Source organism: Rhinolophus sinicus, linkage group LG02 (assembly GCF_036562045.2).
Source record: "Rhinolophus sinicus isolate RSC01 linkage group LG02, ASM3656204v1, whole genome shotgun sequence".
Classification (NCBI taxonomy): domain Eukaryota; kingdom Metazoa; phylum Chordata; class Mammalia; order Chiroptera; family Rhinolophidae; genus Rhinolophus; species Rhinolophus sinicus.
In genome coordinates this window covers 14,356,579-14,384,087 of record NC_133752.1, presented here as the reverse complement: position 1 = coordinate 14,384,087, position 27,509 = coordinate 14,356,579, and the positions used below count along the sequence as shown (strand labels likewise).

General features: G+C 39.9%; 1 protein-coding gene and 2 pseudogenes across 2 annotated transcripts in view; 2 read left to right on the top strand and 1 right to left on the bottom strand.

Moving 5' to 3' along the window:
• The window catches only part of ADGRA3 (adhesion G protein-coupled receptor A3), a 114,979-nt gene extending 87,744 nt beyond the window's left edge, over positions 1-27,235 (top strand). For both annotated transcript variants that reach the window (XM_019743915.2, XM_019743916.2), the window contains 5 exons: positions 8,377-8,501; positions 9,617-9,740; positions 22,099-22,244; positions 25,603-25,698; positions 25,840-27,235. In XM_019743915.2, coding sequence (XP_019599474.2) covers positions 8,377-8,501; positions 9,617-9,740; positions 22,099-22,244; positions 25,603-25,698; positions 25,840-27,082 — 1,734 coding nt within the window. In that variant the 3' untranslated portion in view covers positions 27,083-27,235. The remainder of the gene's footprint in view (positions 1-8,376; positions 8,502-9,616; positions 9,741-22,098; positions 22,245-25,602; positions 25,699-25,839) is intronic.
• LOC141568242 (ribosomal protein uL24-like pseudogene) lies at positions 581-3,692 on the bottom strand (annotated as a pseudogene).
• On the top strand, positions 12,085-14,429 carry LOC141568434 (large ribosomal subunit protein uL4-like; annotated as a pseudogene).
• Positions 27,236-27,509: the final 274 nt, after the last annotated feature.

Below are 27,509 nucleotides of genomic sequence, written 5' to 3'. Positions count from 1 at the left end.
TGTTATCTAGACAATATTTTATGAAAGCATTAACTAGTCTTGAAACAAGATATATTTTACTTTTTGTGATTTATTCTTTTCTTAAAAAAGCAAAAGAGCATTTACCACTAGAAATGATCTTGAAGCAAGCTTGAGTTAGAATAGATTTTCCTCAACTCTTGTTTTGGTTTTCTTTTTGCTCCCTAACTTAGTATACCCTTCCTGGCTTACCTGTCAAACAGGAAGAGTAAATAGGTGATTTATTTAGCAGGGTATAAGAACTATCTGTTCAGTGACATCTATTAATGCGGTTGTTGTGCCAGCTACCAGTGGGCGGAGTCTATACTATTCAGACTCAGCTGTGTTTCTGTCATTTTTCCTTTTGGGTTTAAAGTTAGTGTTGATAGTGTAGGGTTCTCCTCACAAACAGAAGATTTTGATTTCTGTAAGTCTGAGTCTGATTTCTGTAAGTTCACATCTTACCAATTTGTAGTAACCTTTCAAAGTAAAGCATGAAGCATGAATTAAAGTATGAAGCATTTTCTCTTTCAATATGAAACTGTCTTCTCATTCAGATTTTGATTTTAAAATAAACTGAAACTGTGAAGTACTGGTTGAGAAATAAAAGAGATACAGAATTATCTGAAATTTATCTAGTAGTTCAGTAGAAAAAGTTGGACAAAACAAAAGGCTTCACTGTTAATGGCATGATACTGCACTATGTGAAACTTTGTTTTTATTTAATCTAATGCCAGTTAAAGCATCTATTTTTGAATTTTCTAGCTGTTCTTCTAAAGTATTTAAATTAGTATAATCCCTTTCTAGAAGAAATAAGCTTTTCTTTTATCTTTCATACTTTTAATCTTTTAAAAAATGCAATACACAATTCTTTAAAGCTAAAATATAATACTAAGATATCTTTTCTATTCTCAAAAAATATCCTTTTGCTTTTCTTAAATATAACTGTGCCACCTAGAGGCAACAAAGTGAAAAGTACCTGAAATTGTTGACAAAATTATAATAAAATTGGTATATGGGATTTTTTAGAGATGCTAATTAAACATAAAAGCAAAGTTAAATGAAATCATACCTACTCTTAAATAAAGTTGTGTCTAAAATGGAAGAAATGGGTTTCAAAAATTGGAAGTCAGCATCTTTTTTCCTGACCTGACACTATACTGAATAATAGGTAAAATCCTATTTGTCTTGAAAACTATCTTAATATATGGTTTTATATATAGCAAGCCTAAATTTCTATTTTGACAGTTACCCCATAAAACTTTTCCTGATTTGGTTTTAAAGAATTTCGTATTTTTAAAAAAGGAGACAAAAAGAATCTATTTGTAAATCTCAAACAGATGCCCTAGTTTGGTTCACTACACATCCTGCTATAACCAATTGTATGTATCCTACATTCTCAGAGGGAGCCATAGAAAAAAGTTTTGCAGATTTTGGTTTTGTTTGATTTATATGATCAGAGGTAGCCAGTTGGGGCAGGAAGATTCCTAAAAGCTGAGGCCAGTAAGAAACAAACAACTAAAACATAAGTAGCAAATAGATAATGATTAGGGTCAAGCCATTTATGTGGTACTTAGTAATTTAATTGGTAATACCGTAGTAGTGAAGGTAAAATAATCTCTGTACCTCGATTCCCCTTTGCTGTTGTATTCACCTAGAAATATGTGAAATGACAGGACTCATTTCATTTTACATCTCTCTGGTGTTGCCTTTAAAAATGGTTTATATGAAACTTGCTGAGTGAAAGCAAACTTCAGTTTCATTTACTCTATAATTGAACAGAAATGCTAGTCATCGTGTTTCTGGTCATATCATTTTTGAATAGGTACTACATTCACATGGATCAAATGTTTTAATTATTTCTACACATTAATGTATAGTGAAAACTTGACTCCCACTCCTCTCCTGTCAGTCATTCTCTGCAAAATAGGTAACCACTCATATTAGTTTCGTGCATATTGTTGGTGATTTTCATGTGTATTGAAACAGTGAATCCATTTCCTTCCGTTTTTACACAATGGTTGCTTGCTACAAACATTGTTCTAAACCATGCTTTTTCCCATGAAACTGTATTTTAGTATGGTGATGATTTCCATGGAACAATAGATCTGATGATGGTGATGATGATGCCATCTTATGATAATGTGATGATGGCAGTGGTAGTGATGGGGGTGACTAATTTCCGTTAAGCACTTACGTATTGAGGCACTCTTCTGAAGTCTTCGCATGCATTGACTTAACTTGGTCAGCATAACCTCATGAAGTAGAGTACTGTTATCATTACCCCCAGTTTACAGATGGAGAAACCGAGGCACAGAGAGCTTAAGCACCATGCCCAAGTTTACAAAGTTATTGTTGTCACTGAGATTTGAATTAAGAATCCAGAAATCAGGGTTCTTATTCGCTTTACTACATCTCCTTTCTGAAATCTTCCCATATCCATATAAAAGAGCTTCTTCATTCTTTTTCACTTTTGCATATTACCTTATGTTCCTACCATAATTTATTTAGATATGCCTCTATTTTGTTTGCAATAATTTGCTTGTACGATATTATTTTGCACATTTTTTTTTTCCATTTTAACAGTTGAAAGCTGTATAAAAGATTACTTGATTCCTGGATCTTTTCAGTTGTTTCTTATCTTTGCCCGTTTCCTTTCTGACTTGGCGAGATTTGGCTTTACGTTCAAGGATCTTTTTGTGGTCTTTGTCCAGCTTTAGTCTAGTGATAACGAGAAGCCCCTTGCTGGGGTGAATGCCCATGTGAGCCGTTGTGCCCTGAGCCTTCTCCCGCTGCCCTCATTCAGTGTAGATGACATATTTCTTCCTGTAACCCTGGACTACGCTGCCAATTTGCTTCCCTTTGTAGTGTCCTCATACAACCTGAATGAAGTTCATCATCCTTTCGGATGGGCATGAATCGAACATTGTACTTCTGCCTCAGCCCTTTGGAGAGAGGAGAAGGCACAATCTTCCTGCGAACGTGGGAAGGTGCATGGAAATGCCTTTTATGGTTCTTGTTCCAGTCAGAAGTCACAAAGGGGTTGAACTTCATTATGGCTGCCGGCGCTTGGTGCTTTAGCGATGGCCCCAGAAGGGAAGAGTTATTTTGCACATTTAATAGAAAATCTGCAGGATAAATTCTCTGAAGTGGAATTGGTAATCAAAGAGGGACCGACACTTTTCCTTTTTTTATTAAATTGAGATATTGAGCAAAGTGCACAGATCTTAAGTATGTGGCTTGCTGGTATTTTTATACTGAATACACACATTCAGCTACCATGAAGATCAAGATTCTTATTTGAGCACTTGATAGCTCCTATGTTTCTTTCTAGTCAGTTCCCATCATTGTTTGACATAAGTTTTGCCTATTCTTAAAGTTCACGTAATTATAATTGTACAGTATATATTCTTCTATGTCTGGTTTCTTTCCCTTTACTTACATCTGTGAGATATATCTTTGTTTTTGCACCAAGCAGCAGCTTATTCTTTTCCATTGCTACATAGTAGTCCTGTGTATAAAAATGTCAGAACTTGTGCATTCTACTGTTGATGGGCATTTGGGTTGTTGCTAGGTTCTGACTATCAAGAAAACGCTGCTATGATTACTCATGTACATGTTTTCTGGTGGACATACGCACTCAGGAACAAAATTGCTGGATTGTAGACTATCCATGTATTTAGCTTTAGTGGATAATGCCGCAGAATTGACTAGAGTGGTTGTATTGGTTGACATTCTCAGCCGTAATGAGTGTTTTAGTTGCCTAACATCCTTGCCAATTCTTGGTATTGTCAGTCTTTCATTTTAGTCTTTCGTGGTGGCATTATGATATCTCATTGTGGTTTTAATTTGCCTTCCTCTGGTGACTAATGATGTTGAGTACCTCTTCATTTTCTTATTGTCGGTTTGGGTATCCCCTTTTGTGACATTCTTGCTCAAGTTTTGCCTTTTTTTCCCCAGTATCTTTGACTTTTATATTTTTCTCTTTCCTTTTTTTGAGATTTGATTGAACATACGGCGCTGTGTAAGTTGAAGGTGTACCTCATAATGACTTGACTTAATATACATTGTGAAAAGATTACCGCAATGAGTTTAATTACCACCCACCATCTGATAGGGATAAAAAAAAAAAGGAAAAGAAACAGGTTTTTTCCTTGTGATAAGAGCTGTTAGGATTTACTCGCTTAGGAACTTTCAAATATACCATGCAGCAGTATTCACTACAGTCATCATGTTGTACACGACATCCCCAGTGTGTCTTATAACTGGAAGTTTCTACTTTTTGACTATGTTTATCCATCTCACTCTCTCCCCACCCCCCGCCTCTGGTCTCTTTCTGTGAGGTTGGTAGCTTGGTTGTCTTAAGATTCACATATAAGTCTTGCGTATTTTTAATTTGCTTGTCTATTGTTTTCTTACTGACTTTCAGGGATTCTTAACATGAATTGTGAGTAGGAGCTTTTTGTTGGATTCATGTGTTGCAGGTGTCTTCTGCCAGGCCAGGTCTCTCAGGCCATTCAGGCTGCTGTAACAGAACACCATAGACTGGGTGGCCTCTAAACAGTAAAGGTTTTCGTGTATTTCTCAAAGCTCTGGAGGCTGCAAGTCCAAGATCAAGGTTCTGTGTCTGGTGAGGGCCCACTTGCTGTCGTCCCTCATGTGACGTAAGGGGGCCTACTTCCTAATACCATTATGTTGGGGATTAAATTTCAACATATATGAGCTGGGGGTGGGGTGGGGAGGTAGGGAGCCACAAACATTCAGCCTATAGAAATGTCTTTATCATTTTTCTCTTAATGTCGTCTTTTTATGAACAGAGTTTCTTGATGTTTTTTCCTGCTTTTTTTGTTGTTATATATAGTGGTTTTTTATGTCCTATTTAACAAATCTTTGCTTACCTCAAGATCATGAAGACATTCTCCTAGTTGTTTTCTTTAAGCAGCTATAATGTGTTTTCCCTTTCACATTTAGTTCCATGATTCCACTGGAATTGACTTTTGTGTATGGTGTGATGTAGGCGGAGCAAAATCTTTAAATTACTCTGTTTCTTAGAGGGAAAATAAAATGCAACATGAAAGTCAGTCAGTTTTATTCTAGTTTTTTTTACATGTCTGATTTCAGATCTATTTTTAAATTTTATTTTGGTAAACTATTTTTATAATTCTTTATGCTGATAGAGGGTACCCTGATGTGTGTGTGTGTGTGTGTGTGTGTGTGTAAACATAATATATATCTTCCATTATTTAGATCCTGGTGAATTTAGATAATTACTGGTTCATAATTATCCTTGTTTGTTGATATGATGCTAATGAATTATTTAAAACTGCCAGCGATTTTATATTTATTAATTTTTGGGCTATAAGTAACTTGTAAATACGTGAATCTTTGTCTATGAAGGAAACAGATTTTCAAGAACCCTTCTTCCATATATTTGGGTCCTTAATAGTAACCGTCTTTGTGACTTTTAAAACGCTTTCCAGTGTTCTGTTACTCTCTGCATTGGTGTACTTCTGTGGAAAACTTTACTTTTCATTTCCTGGCTCAGTTATTTTCTTAAACTTTGTACCTTATAGAAGAGTGATTAAGATCATTTAGTTTACCGTGGGGCTGTTGTCAGAGATTTCGTATCTTATCACTCACTGTGTTGCAAATGGGAATGCCAGTTTCACTTGTTCCTCTCAAGGGTGCCTCCTAGTGGCCATTTTTGGACACTGTTTAGTAATGTTTTGGTTCCAGGATCACAAAGCTTAAACTTGTTTACTCGTATAATTAAAAACAATTTTGATTCAGATTTTTGCTTTAACTGTCATTTGAGATCTTTACTATCTTTCCTATCCTAATCTTTTCAGTTGTCTTATATTTTCAAGAATTTTGTGCCATCAAGATAAGAGGTTTTTCGTATCTTATTTGTTCCCTTTATACCAGAGGTCTGTAAACCCTGAGAACATTTGACACACAGGCCGAATTCAGTCAGCTGCTGTTTGTTTGTTTGTTTTAAATGCTGGAAAGCCAGAAGTGGTTTTAAAGTTTTTTAATGGTTAGTGGTTAGTAAGTACCTGCATCATAGCTTCGGTTTGCCTCTTGGCCCACAAAGCCTGAAATATTTACCATCTGGCCCTTTTATACCTTAGGTCAGTTTCTCATCAGGGGTTCTCCTTCATCTGGGCAGGTCAGTTTGTTGTGACAACCAGGAAATGACAGTGGTACTTGCCCCTTTCTTCAGTCATAACTTGGAATTGTGAGTTATCACCCCGTTTCAAAATCCACTTTCTTTCTGATACTGTGTCATATTCATTAGGCTTTTGAAAAATACTGATTTCTTTTAAATGTAAATATTCTATGCACTATATTTTGAGAACTGAAGTGGCACTTTGTCTCGTGTTTTACTAGGTAATATCCAGCTGCCCGTGTTTGAGTGCTGTCTGCCAAGAGTTGTGGAAGGCACGTTTACACACCCTCCTTCTGGCCCTTACCCCGGGCCTGCCAGACTATTGGTTGTGTCTCCAGTTGTAACTGCCCCAAAGTCATATAGCCAGCAAGCAAGTGGAGACGTGTTACGTGTTATGGAAATTTTCCTGGAGGAATGTAAAGTAGACGGTGCATGGAAGAAGCCCAGGGGCCACATCCTTGATATTGAAAGTTTATTCTCGGCTACTCATTCTGCCCCAGAATCGTCGCTCCTCGTAGAAATTGAGGGGGAATGTGTCTCCTCTTACTAGTATCTGATTGATTCTCATTGCCCTAATGTGTTTTGAATTTCCTCCCTGACATTCCGGACTGTTAGCAAAACGTGACTACGTGGAGGCCATGGGCCATGGGTTAATTTTGTGGGCATCTCACAGGGGCTGATTGTTCAGAACACCTGGTGATAGGCTCTTACTCTTGTTTTTTCCCTTCCGGTTACTTATTTTACAGACTGTCCGCCCATGAGGGCTGGGACTACATCCTGTGTTGCCCTGAATATCCGGTGCTTGGCAGAGTGCCTGGTCACGGTGGGCACCCAGTTAACATTTGTCAAATAAATAGATGGATTCCGGGTTTGAGACTCATCACAGAGCACTGAGGCTGGAATTCAATTTTCCATGTTGTCTCTCCAGTTTCCCATTCACTGTGATTTTTGTCATCATTTGTTACAGTGTGGAGCTTATTAAGGTGTTCTGAGGTGATCATTGTAGATCTATAATCATAATTATCAAGTTCGGGTTTCTTTAATGGGAAAATTTGCCCCTTCCTTCCTTGCACTGTTGAGGCCCTTGTCAGCCTTCTTGTTTCTCATTCATTCTCTTCCTTTTTTCATCTCGCCTTTCTCCTTTCAGGTATCCCTCTCAAGCTTGCAGAGTCAGTTTAGAAAGACAGTTTAGTGATGGGATCTGGTGAGTCTACAGCTTTGACTCCTGCCACCCAGTTTTCTGGCACAGTGGCTGTGGCCGTGGCCAGGCTGGAGGCGTCTTTCCAGCCTGCTTTGGTCCTTTATAAGGCAGAAAGCCTTCCAATGGCCACTGTTTTCCTTTAAGGGCGGTGTTGTCTGCACTGTGTTTGGGAGCAGAGTTGGCAGCCACGCTCCTTTGGATTTAATCCTCAGGCATTTAACCTCTGTGCCCTCGTTTTTCAAGCTATAAAATGGGGCTAATCTGCGTAGCTCACGGGTTACTCTGTGTAAAGTGCTGGTACAGTGCCTGGATTATGGTAAATGCTATGTAAGTGACTTGCTGTTGCTCTGTACTGTTACTGATCATTGAGTGCTTTGCTCCCATATCGTGCTGCCCTTACCTTTATCAGCCATTGTTGTGATCTGATTGTGCATCTCTCTCCCCTGTGACTTTCAGCTCCTCAAGGACAGGACCCACATCTTACCACGGTGTCCCCAGTGCCTTGCACCGTGGTTGGCCCATTTGTATTTGTTGAACTCGACTGAACTGCAGGTGGTTAGGGAGGTCTGTCTATATCTAGACTTTGTTGACGTAGAGATACTGCTGTCTTGTGCCTTATCAGCTCGTGAATATGCAGAATGATAAGTGGGATGAAAGGGCATTAAAAAGGACGGCATCTGTGGACTCTGTTCACTCTCCTTTACCCTCATAGCAAAGTCAGTGTTCAAATTTATAGAGCCGATGTAGGAAGAGAGGGGTGTAGCGTAGAACAAAAGTGTATGTTTGTACACACACACACCCCTACGTATATATGCCACATATAGGCAGCACAATGGAAGTTAGGAATGCAAAGTAAGGAGGAGAATAGCTCACAGCATTAGTCCTTGAATAAAATGAAGAGACGTAAGGGCCAGATTTTTGTTTCTCGGTGTTTTAGTCACTGGAGAAAATCTCAGTCATTCTGTGTCCAGAGAAGTGCTGCCAGGATGATGCTTTCTTTTCCCCTCAGGATCTGACGGGATCTGAACTCTATACCCAGGCAGCCAGCCTCCTGCACCCTGTGGTTTACACCACTGCTGTCATTCTTCTCTTATGCCTCTTAGCCGTCATCGTCAGCTACATGTACCATCACAGGTAAGAAATGCAGCTTGACAAGTATAGGACTTTTCTTTAGAGGAGTTTGTTTCACTTTTAATTAAGGTAAAACTGAGTTTTGATCCCATGCCCTTTTTCCAAAGTAGGAACAAGTGCTGTAGAATACATACAAGCTTTGTTCATTTCATGTCGCTTGAGACATAAATAATTAGTAGACGAGAGAGTAGACCCATCTTTTATAGCATCCAGTCAGTTTCCTGGGTTTGTCCCTGGGAAAGAGGATGGGAAGTATGTGTTGGAGGCTGGGAGGTGGTGCATGGGAGCAGCAGAGTGAGGTAAGGTGGAGGCTTGTTACCTGTGGAGGTGTCTTCCAGAACCATCTGTGAGATTATTTCCGGTTTATGACTTCCCCCACTGTGATATCCTTTCATCTGTAGGTTGCGTTTTTAAGAAAGTGCGTGTCATTTAAACATGGAATGTGGTTTCTGTTAATTGGAGGCAAAGCTATAGAAACATTTATTTTATGGTAGGAATAGTGAACTGAAAGGATTTGTTAAGCAGAAATTCACTTTATAAGAGGTTTTGCTAGAATGTATTTTCCTATTTGAGCTGGACATATATGACATTTTTTGACATTTTAGTTAAGAAACAAAAGGAGATTTTTATTTATTTATTTATTTATTTATTTATTTATTTTTTTTAAGAAAGACTTCAACACTTCATTAGAAAAGGCCAAGAAGAAATGCACTGGGCAATAGTAGGTCAGGGAAATAGAGATTGGCACCTTGCAGAAATCTCTAGGAAGCAAACAAGTTATTCATCTGTCAAAGCCATCATAACTAACAAAAGCCCACGTTTCTTATTGTGGAGAATTTGTTTAGCCTTTAGTGGGTACAGTAGTTCCATAAATGACTTGTCCTTTTTAGTATGTAAAGTTAAATGTTAAGAAACTTGACTGAGTTAAATGATTTCTCAAAAAGTGTGTGTCTGTTGGTCTCGCTGAAAGTATATGTTTTTTTCTTTAAACAAAATGTTTAAATATTTAAATGTGGCATTTTATGGTATTGGAATTGTTAGCTTGAAGACAAATATTTTCATGTCCTGCTTCAAATGTACTCTCCTGAATATTATTGTTTTCCTTTTTCTTTTAACAGTTTGATTAGAATCAGTCTCAAGGGCTGGCACATGCTTGTGAACTTGTGCTTTCATATTTTCCTGACCTGTGTAGTGTTTGTGGGAGGAATAACCCAAACCAGAAATGCCAGTGTCTGCCAAGCGGTAAGTCCGAATGAAAAACTGAAGTGGAAAAAAAATGTTGATATTGGCAAGTAATTTCATATGTTTCATTAACTAGAAAAGGAAAACTGTTTCCTTAAAGTTTTTTTCTTTAGCTAGTTAAAGTTAAATTCGATGTCTGTCACTTACACCATTTATCAGTATGCTTAGGTTTTGAATTGTCATTTCACGACTGAATGTATGACTTAAGGAACTTGTCTCTTTATCTTTGGAAATTCAGTGCTAGTTGTTATTATATCTGTTATAATGCTGAACCCTTCATTTGAAACATTTTATAAAATCCTGACTGGCTGAAGGAGAAGTGATATTTTCTAAAAGTAGGATTTTAAAAATTGTTTCATTTGTCAATGAAAACAATAGAAATTTGAAAAATATTTAACTGCAAGATAGAAAAAGGAGAAGCTCCTTAGGCATGGTAAATGCGAAGAATTAAATATTCAACTTTTAATTTTAAGTAAATTATTGCACATGTAGCCTTAGTGAGCAGTATTGTAGAATAAGTATGAAAAAATCGAAACTATTCAATATATGTAATGGAAAAGATGTAAAATTTTATTTCTGTATTTGCGTGTGGTTTTCCATATGCGTGGCAGCAAGCAATGTACTAATTGGGTATTCAGACTGCCTCAATTTGGATCTCAGTTCCGTTTACTAGCTGTGTTTTTATGGGCAATTAATGAACCTTTCTTTTTAATTGCAGAAAACATATAACGAGATTTGCCCTCTTAAATTATTATTATATTAATGATAAGTACAGCAGATGTCTAGAACTTGTTCATCTTGCACGACAGAAACGCTACACCATTCAGTAGCAACTCCCCGTTCCCGCCCTGCCCAGCTCCTCACACCCACCATTCTGCTTTCTGTCTCTATGACCTTGACTCCATATTTAGATCCCTCATATAAGTGGAATTACAGAGTATTTTTCCTACTGTGACTGGCTCATTTCACTTAGCCTAATGTCTTCAAGTTTCATCCATATTGTTGCACTGACAGGATTCTTACCGTTTTTTAATGGCTGAATAAATATTTCACTGTACGTATACAGTGGTACCTCGGTTTTTGAACGTCTCTGTTGACGAACATTTTGGTTTACGAACGCCGTAAACCCGGAAGTAAGTGCTTGGTTTTCGAACACGCCTCGGATGTTGAACATGTCACGCAATTTCCGCTGAGTGCAAGATCCTGAGGCCTAGCTGTCGGCTGTTTTCGAACGTTTCAGAACTCTAACGGTCTTCCAGAACAGATTACGTTCGAAAACCGAGGTACCACTGTATACAACATTTTTCCATTTTTTTTCTTACTTTCAGGTGTACAAAATAATGTAATGATTAGACATTTACACCTCTCACACAGTGATAATCCCACCAAGTTTACTACCCCTCTGACGTCATATATAACTATTACAATATCAATGATTCTATTCCCTATGCTGTACTTTACATCCCGAGACCATATATATATATATATATATATATATATATATATATACACACACACATACACACACACACACATATATGGCATTCAATATTATTTTATATTAGTTTCAGGTGTACAGCACAGTGGTTAGGCATTCATATAATATATGAAGTGACCCCCTGATAAGCCCAGTACCCATCTGACACCCTACATAATCTTTACATTATTGATTATATTCCCCATACTGTATTTCACATCCTTGTGACTATTTTGTGACTACTAATTTGTACTTTCCAATCCCTTCACCTTTCTCACCCATCCTCCAATTCCCCTCCCATCTAGCAACCATCAGTTTTTCCTCTGTATCTATGAGTCTGTCTCTGTTTTGTTTGCTCGTTTATTCTGTTCTTTAGATTCCACCTATAAGTGAGATCATATGGTATTTGTCTTCCTCAATCTGACTTATTTTACTTAGCACGATACCCTCTAGGTCCACCCATGTTATACAACATTTTCTTTATCCGTTCATCTGTAAGTAGGCATTTCGGTTGTTTCCACCTCTTAGCCATTGTGAGTAACGCTGCAGTGTCCATGGGCTCACAGAGCATCTCTTTGAGATCCTCATTTCAATATTTAAATTTTCTGTGTCTCAGTTTTTTCACCTTTAGTTTGGGATTAATAATCTTGTTGTTGTCGGATGATATGATTATTTAAAGAAAAACCTAAAGTAATTTATTGGTAAATTATTTGAAATAATAGGAAAGTTTAGCAAGGAGTGAATGTGAGTTGAATATACATAATTTGCTGCTGGTGTGCAGAAATGCAACTATGAGAAAACATAATTAAAGAGAAGATACCATTTATATTGTATCAAAGAATGTCAAGTACCTAAAAATAATACAAGATGTCCGAGCTTTACAGGTAAAAATTTAATATGTATTAAAGAAGACATAAAAGATATACTATGTCCAAGGATGAGAAGAGTTAACGTCAGAAAGGGGCGGTTTCTCCTAATTTAAAATATACATAAAAAGAGAATTTTTCATGAAACGCAATAAAATGGTGTTCATACACACAGACCCAGGGAAAAGCCCTGAGACTGAAAATCTACTTCCATAAGTGAAGGGCAGGGAAAGACGGAAGAAAGAAGCAGGCCACTCCAGTCTGGCACGTCACAGTGTTGATTAAGGGAACCTTGCGTACAAGGCACGTCTTGGGTGGCTACGAGATGATTTGGATATCCTCTGCACTGCTTTGCAAGCACTAAAGAATTATGTAGAACAGGGCAGGGTGGACAGGGGTTCTGGTATGTGACCAGTCCCAGGTACGGGAAAATGCCTTACATGCTTGTCCATGTCAGGACAATGGCCTGTTTCAGGAACCAGCACCCATAAGACACAGGGAGAGGTACTGGTTCGTGTCAGAACAAAGCATTGATTATGGTGAGTCTCCCAAGAGGGTTACGGGAAGCAGTCTCCATTCCGGTCCTGGTCTAGCTCGTGGATCTGACACAGTCTCCCCTCCACAAATGGTTTTAAGATTTATGTAGAAATAAAGGACCAAAGACAGCCAGGGCATCTCTGAAGAAGAAGAGGAGAGTGGGAAGGTTATCGTTTCAGTCGTCAGGGCTTCTGAGGCTGTTGTATTCAAACTGGAGCATTTGGTTTAGGGGCCAGGGAATTGACCAACACAATGGAATTGAGAGGTCAGAAGCAGAGCCACATGGGACTTTGGTATAGAGGTTGCATGCTTATCGGTTGGGTAAAGAGAGCCCATTGTATTGTAAAGGGAGCTGGGGAAAGTCCATTTGGAAAAAGAAGAAAATGGATCCATACCTTGTGCCATATATAAAAAGAAAAAGTCAGCTCTGGGTGGATTAAAAACTTGCATGCCCAGGTTTTCCTGTGGGAGCCACTAGGTTGAGAGGAGTGTGGCCGTCTCCTCTCCCCATCAGGGCGTGTGCTTGTCCACTGATATTGGTGTACTCTGAAAAGGAGGGGAATCATCTGCCAAAAATGTCACTTTGCCTGCTGTGTTCCAGCCTCCCATTCGACCAGATATTATGAACTCTGTTCACACCAACTTGTGCAAAAACAACAGACAGCCCCGTGCTGTCGGTGAATTAGCAGGTCATCAAACCAGTACTGAGTCGTGGGGTCCTATGGCTCTTATTCTCCGAGTTTGAGGTGGTGCGACTGATTGTTCTGGCCAGGGTGCTTTTGGCGGTGTGTGTCGTGGAAGCCACATGTTTGCACCAACCAAAACCTGGCACCGTTGGCACCGCAGAGTGAACACAACATAGATGCAATATGCCATCTGCTCTGCCCTGGCTGCCTCGGCCTTACCAGTGCTGGTTGTGTCTAAAGGTCATTGTATTGAGGAGGTTCCTGAACTTCTTGGTGGTTGAAGATACACTTGAAGGCTACAGGAAGACCAAGGAGGCTGTTTTGGGTCTTAGAAGCTTAAGGCCTGGAATGATATCAGAAAGGTCTGTGCCTCTGAGCGAATGAGAGCTGGCGAGGACAAAATGAGATGTGGTCGTCGTATCCAGCACAGGGGACCTTGCATCATCTGTAATGAGGACAACGGCATCATCAAAGCCTTCAGCAACATCCCTGGAATTACTCTGCTTAATGTAAGCAAACTGAACACTTTGAAACTTGCTCCTGGTGGGCACACCGACCGTTTCTGCATTTGGACCAAAAGTGCTTTCTGCGAGTTAGATGACATGTATGGCACTTGGCATAAAGCTGCCTCCCTCAAGATTAACTACAACCTTCCCATACATAAAATGCTCAATACAGACCTGCGCAGACTCTTGAAAAGCCCAGCGATCCAAAGAGCCCCCCGAGTACCACGGAAGAAGATTCATCGCAGGGTCCTGAAGAAGAACCCCTGAAAACCCTGACAGTCATGTTGACGCTAAACCCACATGGAAACATGTGCCAGAACACCATTCTTCGCCAGGCCGAGAACCACCAGCTCCTGGTGGATAAAGCAGCACTAGAAGCCAAATTACATGAGGAGGGGGTTCCTGGGCAAGAGGCCAGCAGTAGGGAAGAAAGGGAAGAAGGCAGTTGGCGTTACAAAGCAGAAGAAACCTTTGGTGGGAAAAAGGCTGTAGCTACTAAGAAACCAGCAGCTGAGAAGAAGCCCACAGAAAAGAAAGTCAGAAAGTCGCCACAGAAGAAAAGTAGCCTGGGGCATAAACTTAAATTTGTTTATTCCATAAAGGTCAGATCACTTTGAACGGCTAATTTTCAATAAAAACCTGATCAAAGAGGCAGTGAAAAGAAAAAAATAAAATAAACTTACATGCCCAAACCAAAATGTTAAAATTCATATTAGAAAATATCACAGTCCTTGGGATACGGAGGGATTTCTTTAAAAATGACTCTCAAAAGCATTGACTAGAAAAGAGATCAATTTGACTAATTTAAAAATAAGAGCTGTCGTTTAAGGTTCCTTCACAAAAGTGAAAAGACAAATTTCAAATTGGAAGAAATCATATACCACTGACAGCATTAGAATAAGAAATATGTTAAAAACTAGAATCAATGAAAAGGCCACCAAAAACCCAGTAGAAAGAGTGACAATGAGAGTAGGCAGACATTTCACAGAAGAGTCAATACACAGGGCCGGTATACACATGAAAAGATGTTCACCGTCATTGGTGGCCATGGAGATGCAAATGAAGACCGCAGTTATCATTTTATGCCTTTTCTGTCGGCAAAAATCAAGTTTGACGATGCCGAGTATTGACCATATGGACCCACAAGATCTTTCATGCACTACACTGCCGGGGGAACTGTAAGTGGCCTCTGGGAGGCTTAACCTGCTCAAGGGAAGGGTTCACAGAGCCTGGGACATAGCAGTCCCACTCGGCTCAGAGAAAGCTTGCCCGTGTGTAACAGGTGTGTATCTGAGTATGCCCATGCAAATGAATATTCAGAGCAGCACTGTACACAGTAACAGAAACCTGGAAGCAACCCACATGCCCATCACTGAGGACTGAATGAATAAACTGTAACATATGAGAACCAAAACTAATGAATTATAACAGCATGTAACCGTGAATATATCTTAGTCCCATAAATGACGTTCACTCTCTTCTTTTATAAAACTAAAAGGAACTCAAATGAAACAGCACACTTTTAATGAAGTGTGCTATAAAACTGTCAAAAAAGGAAATCCAAGGGATCATAAACATAGGCTATGAAGTGATGGGTACCTTGGGTGAAGTGGATGATATTGTTCTATTCAGCTGTTTGTCAAGGTGTTAACCTTGTGTCTTGCTGGTGATCCTTGGATACTTATTATTAACAACAACTAATTAAACATCTAAATAAAGGCAGGTCATACTTGGCTCATCAGTAACATGTGTCATGAACCTCGGGCTGATGAGTAACCCAGTGTCATATATGTGAGATGTAATTTAAAACGGGAGTGCGTATGAGAATTGTTGAGAGGTTTAAATGGAGAGTAACTGACATACAGTAAGCGCTCAATAGATGTTAGCTCTTACTACTACTATTATTACTGACGACATTTACCTCTCTGCTGTGCAGAATATTTCCCTGTTTTAGGCTATTACTGTACAGTTGAAAACAGCCTACAAGGAGTCAGGGAATGCATCTCAGATCAGCTTAGTGCACGCACAGAAGATAGCACATTCTCTTCTCAGTCCTTCCCCTCTTGTTCACGTGGCGGACTCCTACTGACCTTACAGGCCTCAGTTTACTGCTACTGTGGCAGAGATACTGTCCTTCACCTCTCCTCATTATCCTATGGTGCTTTTTAAAACCATGAGGTGTGTACAAAACTTGGTGATTGACTGGTGTTTAGTATTTTGGCTCTGGATGGAGGGCGGGAATTATATGGATTTGATAAGAGTTGTTTAGCAAAACATGTTGGATGAATGAACAAAAAGACCTTTGTTTACAAACACTAGAAATCATTGGACCCCGGAACCATTTCGAGCATGGCCTGTTAGTGTCCTCAGCACACGTGGCAGTCAGAGCCTCAGTTTTATCTAAACATACGCACTGACATCTTGAAGCCGACACTTAAATTTACTTCACGAAGGGCATGAATAGAAAGAGGCCACTGTAAGGATGCCGGCCTTTCGTTGTCCTAAATGGTGCTTAGACCATTTCTAGGATGAAAAGGAGAGGAATTGCAGTGAGTTTTCAGGGCTGGTAGAACAAATTTGTTAAAAGATTTACGTGAAAAGGGAAAGACCAGTCTTTGTATGTTTCCACATAATCATTTTCTTCTGTTTTTACAATGTTCTCCCCTTCTTCTAGGAAAGACGTAACCTCCTTCTTATTTCTGACTCAGACATGACTTGCTTCATTTTGCTATTGTAGTAAGTACTGAATTCAGTTAGTACCCAGCCGAGAGGGGAGTGATAGGCCTCAGAAAGGACGAGCCTAGGATTGTAGATGACACCGGCCAGTCGACTCTAATTCCATGCCTTTCAGAACAGCCTGTATGACTCGTTACGTAACCTGCTAGGGACTTAACGTTTCTTCGCTAAAATAATAGGTTGGGCTAGTTAAGTGAAATGATCATTAAGGTTCTTCCGTCTCTAGAACTGAACCCTAAAGTGTACATATTTTACCTGCGGTTTTATATGTGCACATAATTGGTGTAGTTTTGTGAATTTTATCTCCCTTTTAGAGCTCACATATTTTATGAACAGTGTGAATGGATTCTAATATAGTTTCCTCCCCACGGTGATGGGTTGAGGTTATAAAAGATGCCACCAGCCAAGTCCTTCCCACTCTGGTTCTTAAGTCACTGCCGGGTGGTAGCTTGGGTGCTTTCTATAGCCTTCAGCTCTCGTTGCAGAAGGAGCTGAAAGAGAAAACGGAGAAGCTGAGGGATGGAGTAGCAGGCGCCGTTGACTCAAGGTCGGAAGGGATGTGGATTCTGGGTCATGAGGTGCCCCCAAATAATTGCTTGGTGGTTAATTTTCTGGTCCCTGGTTTCCTTAGCTGTGCAGTAAAAGGATTTGGCTGGATTTCAGTTGAGTGACCTTGTCGCTCTACCATTGCATGATTTAATCAGCTCACTGTAGTGCCAGCTGACCTTCTCAGGTGTCCCCTTATGTATGTCTTATCTCAAGGACTGTTGTAATGGCATGTGAGATGCCCTGGGAGAAATTTAATCAGGGGATATTAAGAACTTTCTACTTGCCAACTACTGCAACTGTGTTATCTTAACTTTCATATTAATCTTAGGAGGTACGTCTTACGCTTATATTTAATAAGTATAGAAATTGCATTTAAGAGAATTGACATAACTTGCCCCAGATCACTGGGGCTGTTGGTTGGCAGAGACATTATTCAAATGCCAGTCTCTGACTCTGAGTGTCCCTCACTTCCCATCACTCTGCTTTACTATTTAGTGAGGACCAGGAGGGGATAACAACACAAGGGGCTCTGGCTTTGGAATCCAGCAAACTTGGGATTGATTTGTGGCTCTGCAGCTGACCATGTGACCTCTGGTGGATGATTTAACTTCTTTCAGCTTCAGTCTCCTTGTCTGTAACTCCAGGTTATTAACTCTAACAGAATGGTGATGCTAGGAGGCATGCAGCAGTGGAAGCTGTTACTATTTTCATTTTGATACATATTCATATGCGGTTATATGAGTATTAAAGATCATTTTTTAAACACTTACAATGCATGCTGTACTGTCTTAGGTTTGTTGGTGGTACAATTGTTATAATGATATCTAGTCTCCTGTATGTGAGAGTTTATGGTTAGGGGAGATAGGTAGGTGGGTGGGTGGGTGGGTGGGTGGGTAGGTAGATAGATAGATAGATAGATAGATAGATAGATAGATAGATCTTTAGAATAATTAATCTATCCATTTTGCAGCTTTGGAAATTGATGGCCTGAGGTAAGGGGACTCTTAAGTAATAATCTGTTACATTTAACAAGTCTTTTACATGCCCTATGAGCTAGATTACTTATTTCCAAACCATATACACAGTTTTCACTTGCATTTCTGAAATATTTCAAAGAAATTGTGACTGTGAGGTTGTATTTCAAGTATAGCCCAACTATCTGCTGGGGAGAATACAATAGAAGTGCCTCATTCCAAAAGATGGAATACCCTCTCTAGTAGAGCCCACTCCCTCCATTATTCTGGTTCTTGAGGAATATTTGGTGATTTGCTTACATGACTGTCACCAGATAACATCAGACTCCTAAAGTTCCACTATTGGTAATACTTGTTTGACTGGAAGGCTTCAGTATCTTTCATGTGTGAAGACTTCTCTGGAAATTCTGAAATGTCATAGAAAACATTTCAAAATCTAAAGGTCGAGTTTTCCCTGTTAATCTAAAACAAGAAAATTCTCCTGTATCTAAGTCTGTTTTGGTTTTGTTTTGTTTGTTTTGTTTTTTTTAGATTCCACAATAAGTGAAATCATACGTCATTTGTCTTCCTCTATCAGAATTATTTCATTTAGCATAATACCCTCCAGGTCCATCCATGTTGTTGCAGATGGCCAGATTTCATTCTTTTTTTGTGGCTGAGTAAATAGACCTGTGTGTGTGTGTGTGTGTGTGTGTGTGTTCAATTGAATATATTCCAATACTACACACACACACACACACCACCACGTCTATCCATTCATGTATCAATGGACACCTAGGGCGCTCTCATATCTTGGCTATTGTAAATAATGCTACAGTGACCCAGTGGTGCATATAGCTTCCCAAATTAGTATTTTCATTTTCTTTGGATAAATGCCCAGAAGTGGAATTGTTAGATAGATAGTCCTATTTTTAATTTTTTGAGTAACCTCCGTACTGTTTTCCATAGCGGCTGCACCACTTTACATTCCCACCAACAGTGTATGAGGGTTCTCTTTCCCTACATCCTCGCCAACACTTGCTATTTTTTGTCTTTTTGATAATAGCCAGTCTAACAGGTGTGGGTGATAATCTCATTGTGATTTTGATTTGCATTTCCCTTTTGATTAGTGATGTTGAGCATCTTTTCATGTACCTGATGACCATCTGTGTGTCTTTGGAGAAATGTCTATTCAAGTCCTCTGCCCATTTTTTAATCAGTTGTTCATTTTTCTTTGATATTAAATTGTGTAAGTTCTTTATGTACTCTGGGTTGTTTATGAAACCCCTTATTGGATATATGATTTGCAAATATTATCTCCCATTCAGTCGGTTGCCTTTCATTTTGTTGATGGTTTCCTTCCCTGTGCAAAAACTTTTTACTTTGATGTAGTCCCATTTGCTTATTTTTGCATTTGTTGCTTTTGCCTGAGGAGACTGGTTCAAAAAATATTACTAAGGCTGATATCAGATTGCTTCTAGTCTATGTTTTCTTTTAGAAGTTTTATGGTTTCAAGTCTTACATTCAAGTCAAACCATTTTGAATTTATTTTTGTATGTGGTTTAAAGTAGTGGTCCAGTTTCATTCTTTTGCATGTAGCCAGAGAGTTTTCCTAACACCATTTGTTGAAGAGACTGCCTTTTCCCTACTGTATATCCTTGCCTCCTTTGTCATAGATTAATTGACCGTATATACATGGGTTTATTCTGGGCTTTCTGTTCTATTCCATCAGTCTATGTATCTGCTTTCATCCCAGTAGCATACTGTTTTGATTACTATAGCTTTATAGTATAGTTTAAAATCAGGAAGCATGATACTTCCAGTTTTGTTCTTCTTTCTCAAGATTACCTTGGCTGTCCATATAAATTTTAGGAATTTTCGGGAAATAAATTAGTGGTTACCAGACAGGGAAGGGGTTGGGGGACAATCAAAATGGTGAAGGTGATTTAGAGCTACAAACTTCCAGTCATAAAATAAATAAGTCATGGGTATGTAATGTACAGCATAAGGCATACAGTCAGTAATATTTGTAATAACTTTGTGTGGTAACAACTTATTGTGGGGACCATTTTGTAATGTATATAAATATCAAATCACTATGATATGCACCAGAAGCTAATAGGATACTGTGTGTCAATTATACATTAAAAAATGACCCATCTTGCACCTCCTGTGTTGAAAATATTCTTAAAAATTTCAACTTTTAAATTTACTTACTTTACATCCCTGTCTCATCTTTTATCCTCTGCCTCAGAGAAAACTCCAGCAATACTAGGACCTGCCATTTTGAGTCAATATTAGTGATCTATCTTGAATGTTTGGGTTTCTATGTACCAAATTCACTCATACTATTTTTACTTACAGTATTTGGTGTGACTCTAGATATCTCAAAGGGTTATTTTATGCTTTTTGTTCCACTTCTATCTGTAAATTTTGCTTTTATAGTGCAGTCAGTGAAACTAATGGGAACCAAGAAGCCACTTTTATCCTTAAGAAGAATATAACTGACTTTTCTCATTTGTTTGAGCTGGATCCACCCTCTCAATACTTTCAGAGTCATTGCAAGGACAGTAACTCTACCCTGAACAGTGACTGCCCTAATTTTTTGCCCTGCAAAATAATACTCGAACTTTCATGTCACCAAGTTTTAGCTGCAGGTTGGTTCTCATTAAAATGAACTTTGGGCAGCAGTCTAAATGCCTCTGTTATTAACGTGGGTTTGATAATGTCAGTCAAGTTGCTTTTCTTGAGATTGGAGAGCCATCCTTTTAGAATGAAAAATTTTTTCTTGGAGATTTTTATTAGTGGTATTTCACCTGTAATAATTATATAAGAAGAAATGATCAAAAAAATAGTAAGTGATTAGTTAGATAAGAAAACTGCATCATGTCCTCGATGCTTTAATGACACGTGTGTATGTTTTTCTTAAAATAGTTTTTAAACTCTCTTAGTCCCATATATGCATCTAGAATTTTATCTTTAACTAGGGTTGCTTCAAACGTACGTCATACAGTAAAAATGGCCCTTCATCACCCCTCAGGAAATAAACTCAATTAGTAATTATCCACTTTTTAAAATAAGTTTTTCAATTACAGTTGACATTTAATATCATATTAGTTTCAGGTGTGCACTACTCACTATTTATTGATCCCTTATTATGTCCCAGGTATTATGCCCATTCAATTCCTACAGAAACCCTAGAGAAAGTTTTGATAATCCTCCCACTATTCAAATGAGGAAAGTTAGTTTCAGAGAAGTGACATTTTCTTAAAAACCGCACTCTTAATAAATAATAATAAAAATATAAATCTTTTTTGTTAATTGCTTATCATGTACCAGGCAGTGTGCTAAATGCTTTATATATCATTGAATTGAAACCTCACAATAGTTTCATATTATTCTCAGTTTACAAATGAGGAAAACAATACTTGAGATGTTACATGATTTGCTAAGGTGTCACAGAAGGTAGAGGGTGGATCCTGGTTTTAAAACCAGGCAAAAATGTTTGATGTTTGGCTCCAGAGCTTTCCCTCTTAACTACCAATATGTTATATTGCTCTCTTACCATTACTGTATATAAAAGCACTGAATTAGAATTCAGGTCTCTTTCTCTAAAGCCTATTCCGTACGCGGTCACTCATGCCCTGTAGTTACCCCTTACCCTCTACATTCCCCGTTAAAGTGGACATTAGAAACTGAACACTAATTTATAACATTGCATCTGAGAAATACGCCTTTGGTGCATTGTTGTCTAAGAGCCAATTCTGTGGTGTATTAAAGTTCAACTTGGGTACACGTTGTAGTCTGCGGGCCTCCTAGATCCAACTGTCGGTTTGCCTACTAGAGCACATTAGTTCTCTGGTATGTGTGTCTGTTAGAGTGTTTTAGAGGAATTAATCATTAGAATACACCTTCGTACTGTTTTTGAATCAGATGTTTGAAAGTTACTTACCAACTTTTTCCTTAATGACAGCTACTACACTTTATGATTGAAAGGGGGATTGCTTTTTCCCCTTTTAGTTTATGTATTCTTCAATCTCCTTTCTAGGTCGGAATAATTCTTCATTATTCCACTCTTGCTACAGTACTATGGGTGGGAGTGACAGCTCGAAATATCTATAAACAAGTCACCAAAAAAGCCAAAAGATGCCAGGATCCTGATGAACTGCCACCTCCACCAAGACCAATGCTCAGGTATCTAATATCTCTGTTCACTGTGTTACGTTAAATGTTCATTAAATTTAAATTGAGTGAAGCATAGTCACCATAGAAAATTTCTGAGTGAATTTTGGAAAGTAAAAGAAAGGACTTGCAAGCTGGACTGCCTGGTTTTGAATACTGGCTCTGCGCCTTCCAGCTGGGAGGCCTTGGTGAAGTTTTGTACCGTCTGTGTGCGTTCCTGCTTCATCTATACGGCGGAGTGATCCGACTTTGTAGAGTTGTTGTGAGGAATACATGAGTAAAGCGCTTAAGAAAGTACTGGCTATATCATCGGCTCTGTGAAAACGTTAGCTCTTTTTATGTCCTTGAGGTCATGTCATAGATTTTAATCTACTCAGGTATGTGTCCGTTTTAGTATTCTCTACAAAAGACAAAACAGTTTTAGAGGTATACCTTTTTTACCCATTATAATTTTACAGAGCTGTCAGTGGATTATTGTGCTGGATGAGTAAACATTGATCAAGGTCTCTGAGTTTATTGACGGTTAGATGCGTTCCTGACTTAAAGAAGCCTTCCCGCCCTTGAGTTTACAGTCTTTGAGGAGACAGGCAGGTGAAGACCTGACTATAGACCATTTAAGAACTGTGATAGAGACTCATTCTTTGAATGTGCAGGAAAAATAGCCATCAATTGGTGCGGGGCTGCAGGGTGGGGGTTGTTTGACCTCTGGCATGAACCTGCATCAGTGATTAGAGCCAAAGGCAGAGGGAGCCCTTCAGGCATAGGTCTGTGTGGTGAGCTGAGGAACTTGGAGAAATGTACATTGGCTGGAACCATGGTTACGATGTAGGGTAGCAGGAAGTCAGGGTGAAAATTGAGTTTCAGGCCTTCGGGCTCCGTGTTAAAATGTGGGCAGCCATTGAAGACTTTTAACTGAGGGAATGTAGTCTGACTAAGTGTCTTTTTAGAAGGACAGCCATGTATTAGTCTGGAATAGAAATTGGAATGCCCGAGAATAAAGAGTTCTGCTGAGGGCATTAGAAGGGTCCCTCTGAGGACTGAAGCCAGACAGTGGCCCAGAGGACAGAGAGGACATGTACTCAAGAGCCTTGGGGCATCTTCTCCAGGGTTGCTGACCAACTGAGTGTAGAAGTGTATGAGGAAGAAAAATTCTAAGATGGCTGCAAATAGTCTCCTCTAGTGAACTAGGGAGCCTCGGCAGGTGGTACTTCCATCAACTGAGAAAATCATATAAGAAAAGTACACGAGTGGGGTGGGATGGGTCAGCACTGGGTGGTAGGCTTCCCAGTACAGTGGTACCTCGGTTTTCGAACGTCTCTGTTGGTGAACATTCGGTTTATGAACGCCGTAAATTTTAGGATCTACAGTATCATTAGGTAGTAAAAGTCACGCTAAATTTGCAGTTTTAGGGGTTTGATTTTAAAGGTCTGGAACAGATTAATCCATTTTGCATTGCTTTCTGTGGGGAAACTGTGCCTCGGTTTTCGAACGTTTCAGAACTCGAACAGTCTTCTGGAATGGATTTTGTTCAAAAACCGAGGTACCACTGTACTTTTTTGTGGGAAGTTGACGTTTTTAGAAGCCTGGTGCTCAGCAGAGAAAACGAGTGCGACCTACTGTAGAAGGGACAGGAGACGTTTACATGTGTGGTCAGTGAAGAAAATGATCACAGAGCCATGTCGGTGGTTAGTAGACGGGCCATGGAAAATAGAAGAGCTGAAATAGAACAGCTGAGAACATAGAGGATTCGGGGGGAGACTGGTTCCATGGACAATAAGGGGCAGCGGGAGTACTCAGCCAGGGTCACATTATAGAATGAGATCTGGCACCTCTGGCACCTGCATTAACAGAACTGAGAGGTGGTGTTTGGCTGAGAGATTGGGAGTCCGGTCCTCGAGCAGCTGTCCTTCCTGTCGGGTTCTAAGGAAAAAAACAAAGGGTTAAGTAAAGGGCAGCTTGGGCTCCAAACCATGCAGTCCCCAAGTGACCTGCAGGTACCCTAGTTGCTGTACACAGTGCAAGCGCACCCTCTGGGACACCTTCCTGCCCCCATATCTTTGAGCTTAAGGAAGCTGCAGCAACACACCTAGTGGAGGGTGAGCAGGGGGCCTCCCTGAGTCTCTCCTGCCCCAGGAGTTTGCCACTGAAGGGGAGAGAAAGACGTGGTGGTAGATCAAGGAAAATGTTACAAGACAGGAAAACTTGAACATACTGTAGGCTAGAAGTAAGAGGCAGTGGAAAAAAATATTTAAAGCTGCAAAATAAAGGTTAATTGATAACAGGACGTCCTGGAGGTGGGCTGGGGGAAGAGTGGCAGAAAGGGCTACAGAACCTAAGATAAATTTGGGAAATGATGCCTTTTTCTCAGAGAAGAAGCAGATGAGAATTAGTATAGCAGGAAGAAGGGGAGGGTCTCATGTGTTGGCTTTCCTCTAATGTGTGAAATATAATAGAAGACAGAGTTACGGTTTTCCAGGGTAATTAGCTGTCTTTTTCAGCAACACTAATATTTAAGGATTTTAGTACCTGTGAGCACGACTAAGAAACCATGTATGGAAAAATGTGTTATGAATATTGCTTTTATCCAGCCAATTCGGGGTTTGTGTCTAAGGAAGTGGCAAATGCAGAATTAAGATTGTACCCAGAGGTACTCAGCCAAGGCAGGAAGTTCCCTATTTTTCTTTTCAGAGAGCTCAAGGAAGCTCCAGCCAAAACCAGGAAATTTTTGTTCCCAGGACCAGCCACTCTGTGTCTCCCAGTTATTAGTGCCCCATCATTTGTCTTGCTCTCCCTAGCTGGTCTGTGAGAAGGACGTGAGGAGGGGCCCGTGCTCTGTGAAGCTGCAGGGATCCAAGGGCTTTCCTTGCCTGATCTCAGGTAGCTGAGGATAAACATACACAACAGTAGCACTTCCTAGAACATGCAGGCTTAGTCAGACATTACGTATGTCATTACGTATTTTGTCGGAACGATGGTACAGTGAAACCTTACAGTCCATTTTGTAAGCGACTAACTTTCCGGTTCCCCAGCTGACTCCAAAAGAAACCAGTGCCCCCTAAAAGAAAAGGTATAAACTCCAGCCCTATCTGCTGTCGCTGAGTGTTACTTTGCTTGTCCACAGGGTGGCAGAAGGAGATCAGCTTTCCTCAGCTCAGAAATTTGGTAGACCTTGTGCTGTGAAGGAAACAAAATAAATCTAAACAAAAATTTGAAATGTGAAAAAAACCTTACTGCTACGGAAGTTGCCTCCAAAAACGAGCCTTCCATTTATTATTGGGACAGAAATGCCTTTGGCAGTACTGAGATGCTGCAATGTGTACCCCTTAACAAATGCACGATGAGCTGTTATTTCTGTCATCCCTCCTCCCAGGTTTTACCTGATCGGGGGCGGCATACCCATCATAGTTTGTGGAATCACCGCAGCAGCAAACATCAAGAATTACGGCAGTCGGCCAAGCGCACCCTAGTGAGTAGTTTGTGTTCTCTGCGTACCTGACCCAATTGCTTCTCTTTTAATTGCTTCCCAGGCACTAAAGTTTCTTGCAATTTTGTAACCAGTTTGTTGACATACATAGCATCTGAGCTGGCTCACCATTTTCTTCCCTAGTTGCTGGATGGCGTGGGAACCCTCCTTGGGAGCCTTCTACGGGCCTGCCAGCTTCATCACTTTCGTGAACTGTATGTACTTTCTCAGCATATTTATTCAGTTGAAAAGGCACCCTGAGCGCAAATATGAGTTGAAGGAGGCCACCGAGGAGCAGCAGAGGCTGGCGGCCAACGAAAACGGCGAAGTGAATCGTCAGGATTCGATGTCCTTGTCTCTGATTTCCACGTCAGCATTGGAAAATGAGCACACTTTTCATTCTCAACTTTTGGGGGCCAGCCTTACGTTGCTATTATATGTTGCTTTGTGGATGTTTGGGGCCTTGGCTGTTTCTTTGTATTACCCTTTGGACTTGGTTTTCAGCTTCTTTTTCGGGGCCACGTGCTTAAGCCTCAGTGCGTTCATCGTGGCTCACCATTGTGTCAATCGGGAGGACGTTAGACTCGCGTGGATCATGACCTGCTGTCCAGGCCGGAGCTCGTACTCGGTGCAAGTCAACGTGCAGCCCCCCAACTCCAGCGGGACGAATGGAGAGGCTCCCAAATGCACCAACAGCAGTGCGGAGTCTTCGTGCACAAACAAGAGTGCGTCGAGCTTCAAAAATTCCTCCCAGGGATGCAAATTAACAAACCTGCAGGCTGCCGCAGCTCAGTGCCACACCAATTCTCTGCCTCTGAATGCCACCCCCCAGCTTGATAATAGCCTGACAGAACATTCGATGGACAATGATATCAAAATGCACGTGGCGCCTTTAGAAGTTCAGTTTCGAACAAATGTGCACCCAAGCCGCCATCACAAAAATAGAAGTAAAGGACACCGGGCAAGCCGACTCACAGTCCTCAGAGAATATGCCTACGATGTCCCCACAAGTGTGGAAGGCAGCGTGCAGAATGGCTTACCGAAAAGTCGGCCCAGCAATAACGAAGGCCACTCGAGGAGCCGGAGAGCTTATTTAGCCTATAGAGAGAGACAGTACAACCCACCCCAGCAAGACAGCAGTGATGCTTGTAGCACACTCCCCAAAAGCAGCAGAAATTTGGAAAAGCCAGTTTCAACTAGTAGTAAAAAAGATGCATTAAGGAAGCCAATTGCAGTTGAACTTGAAAGTCAGCAGAAGTCTTATGGCCTCAACTTGGCCATTCAGAATGGACCAATCAAAAGCAACGGGCAGGATGGACCCTTGCTGGGTACAGATAGCACTGGCAATGTTAGGACTGGATTATGGAAACACGAAACTACTGTGTAGCGTCGGTGGGCTTCCTGGGCAGAAATCCATACAAACTGTGATAGTCACATTCCTTTAAGCTATGAACGTGTAAAAAACAAACTGTTTACAGCCATGTGAGGGATTCAAAAGAATTTTGAATAAACTTCAAAGTTTTGGATTTGACTTATTTTATATCCATAGTTGCTTTTTTTTTATGAATTTAAAAAAAAAAAAAAAGGGAAAGAAAAACCTCTAAAGCATTGTTCAATGGTCAAAGCACCAGCAGGACATTTTGGGAATCTGAAATGTAATTTTTTGACATTTGTAATATCTACTTAACATTTCAGACTTGTATTTAATACAATAAACAGGTGTTTGTCATTGTGTCAATCTTATATTTTTATGTTTTACAATAGAAGCATTTAGTTCTATTTTCAAGATGTTTATACATTGGGATATTTTAATG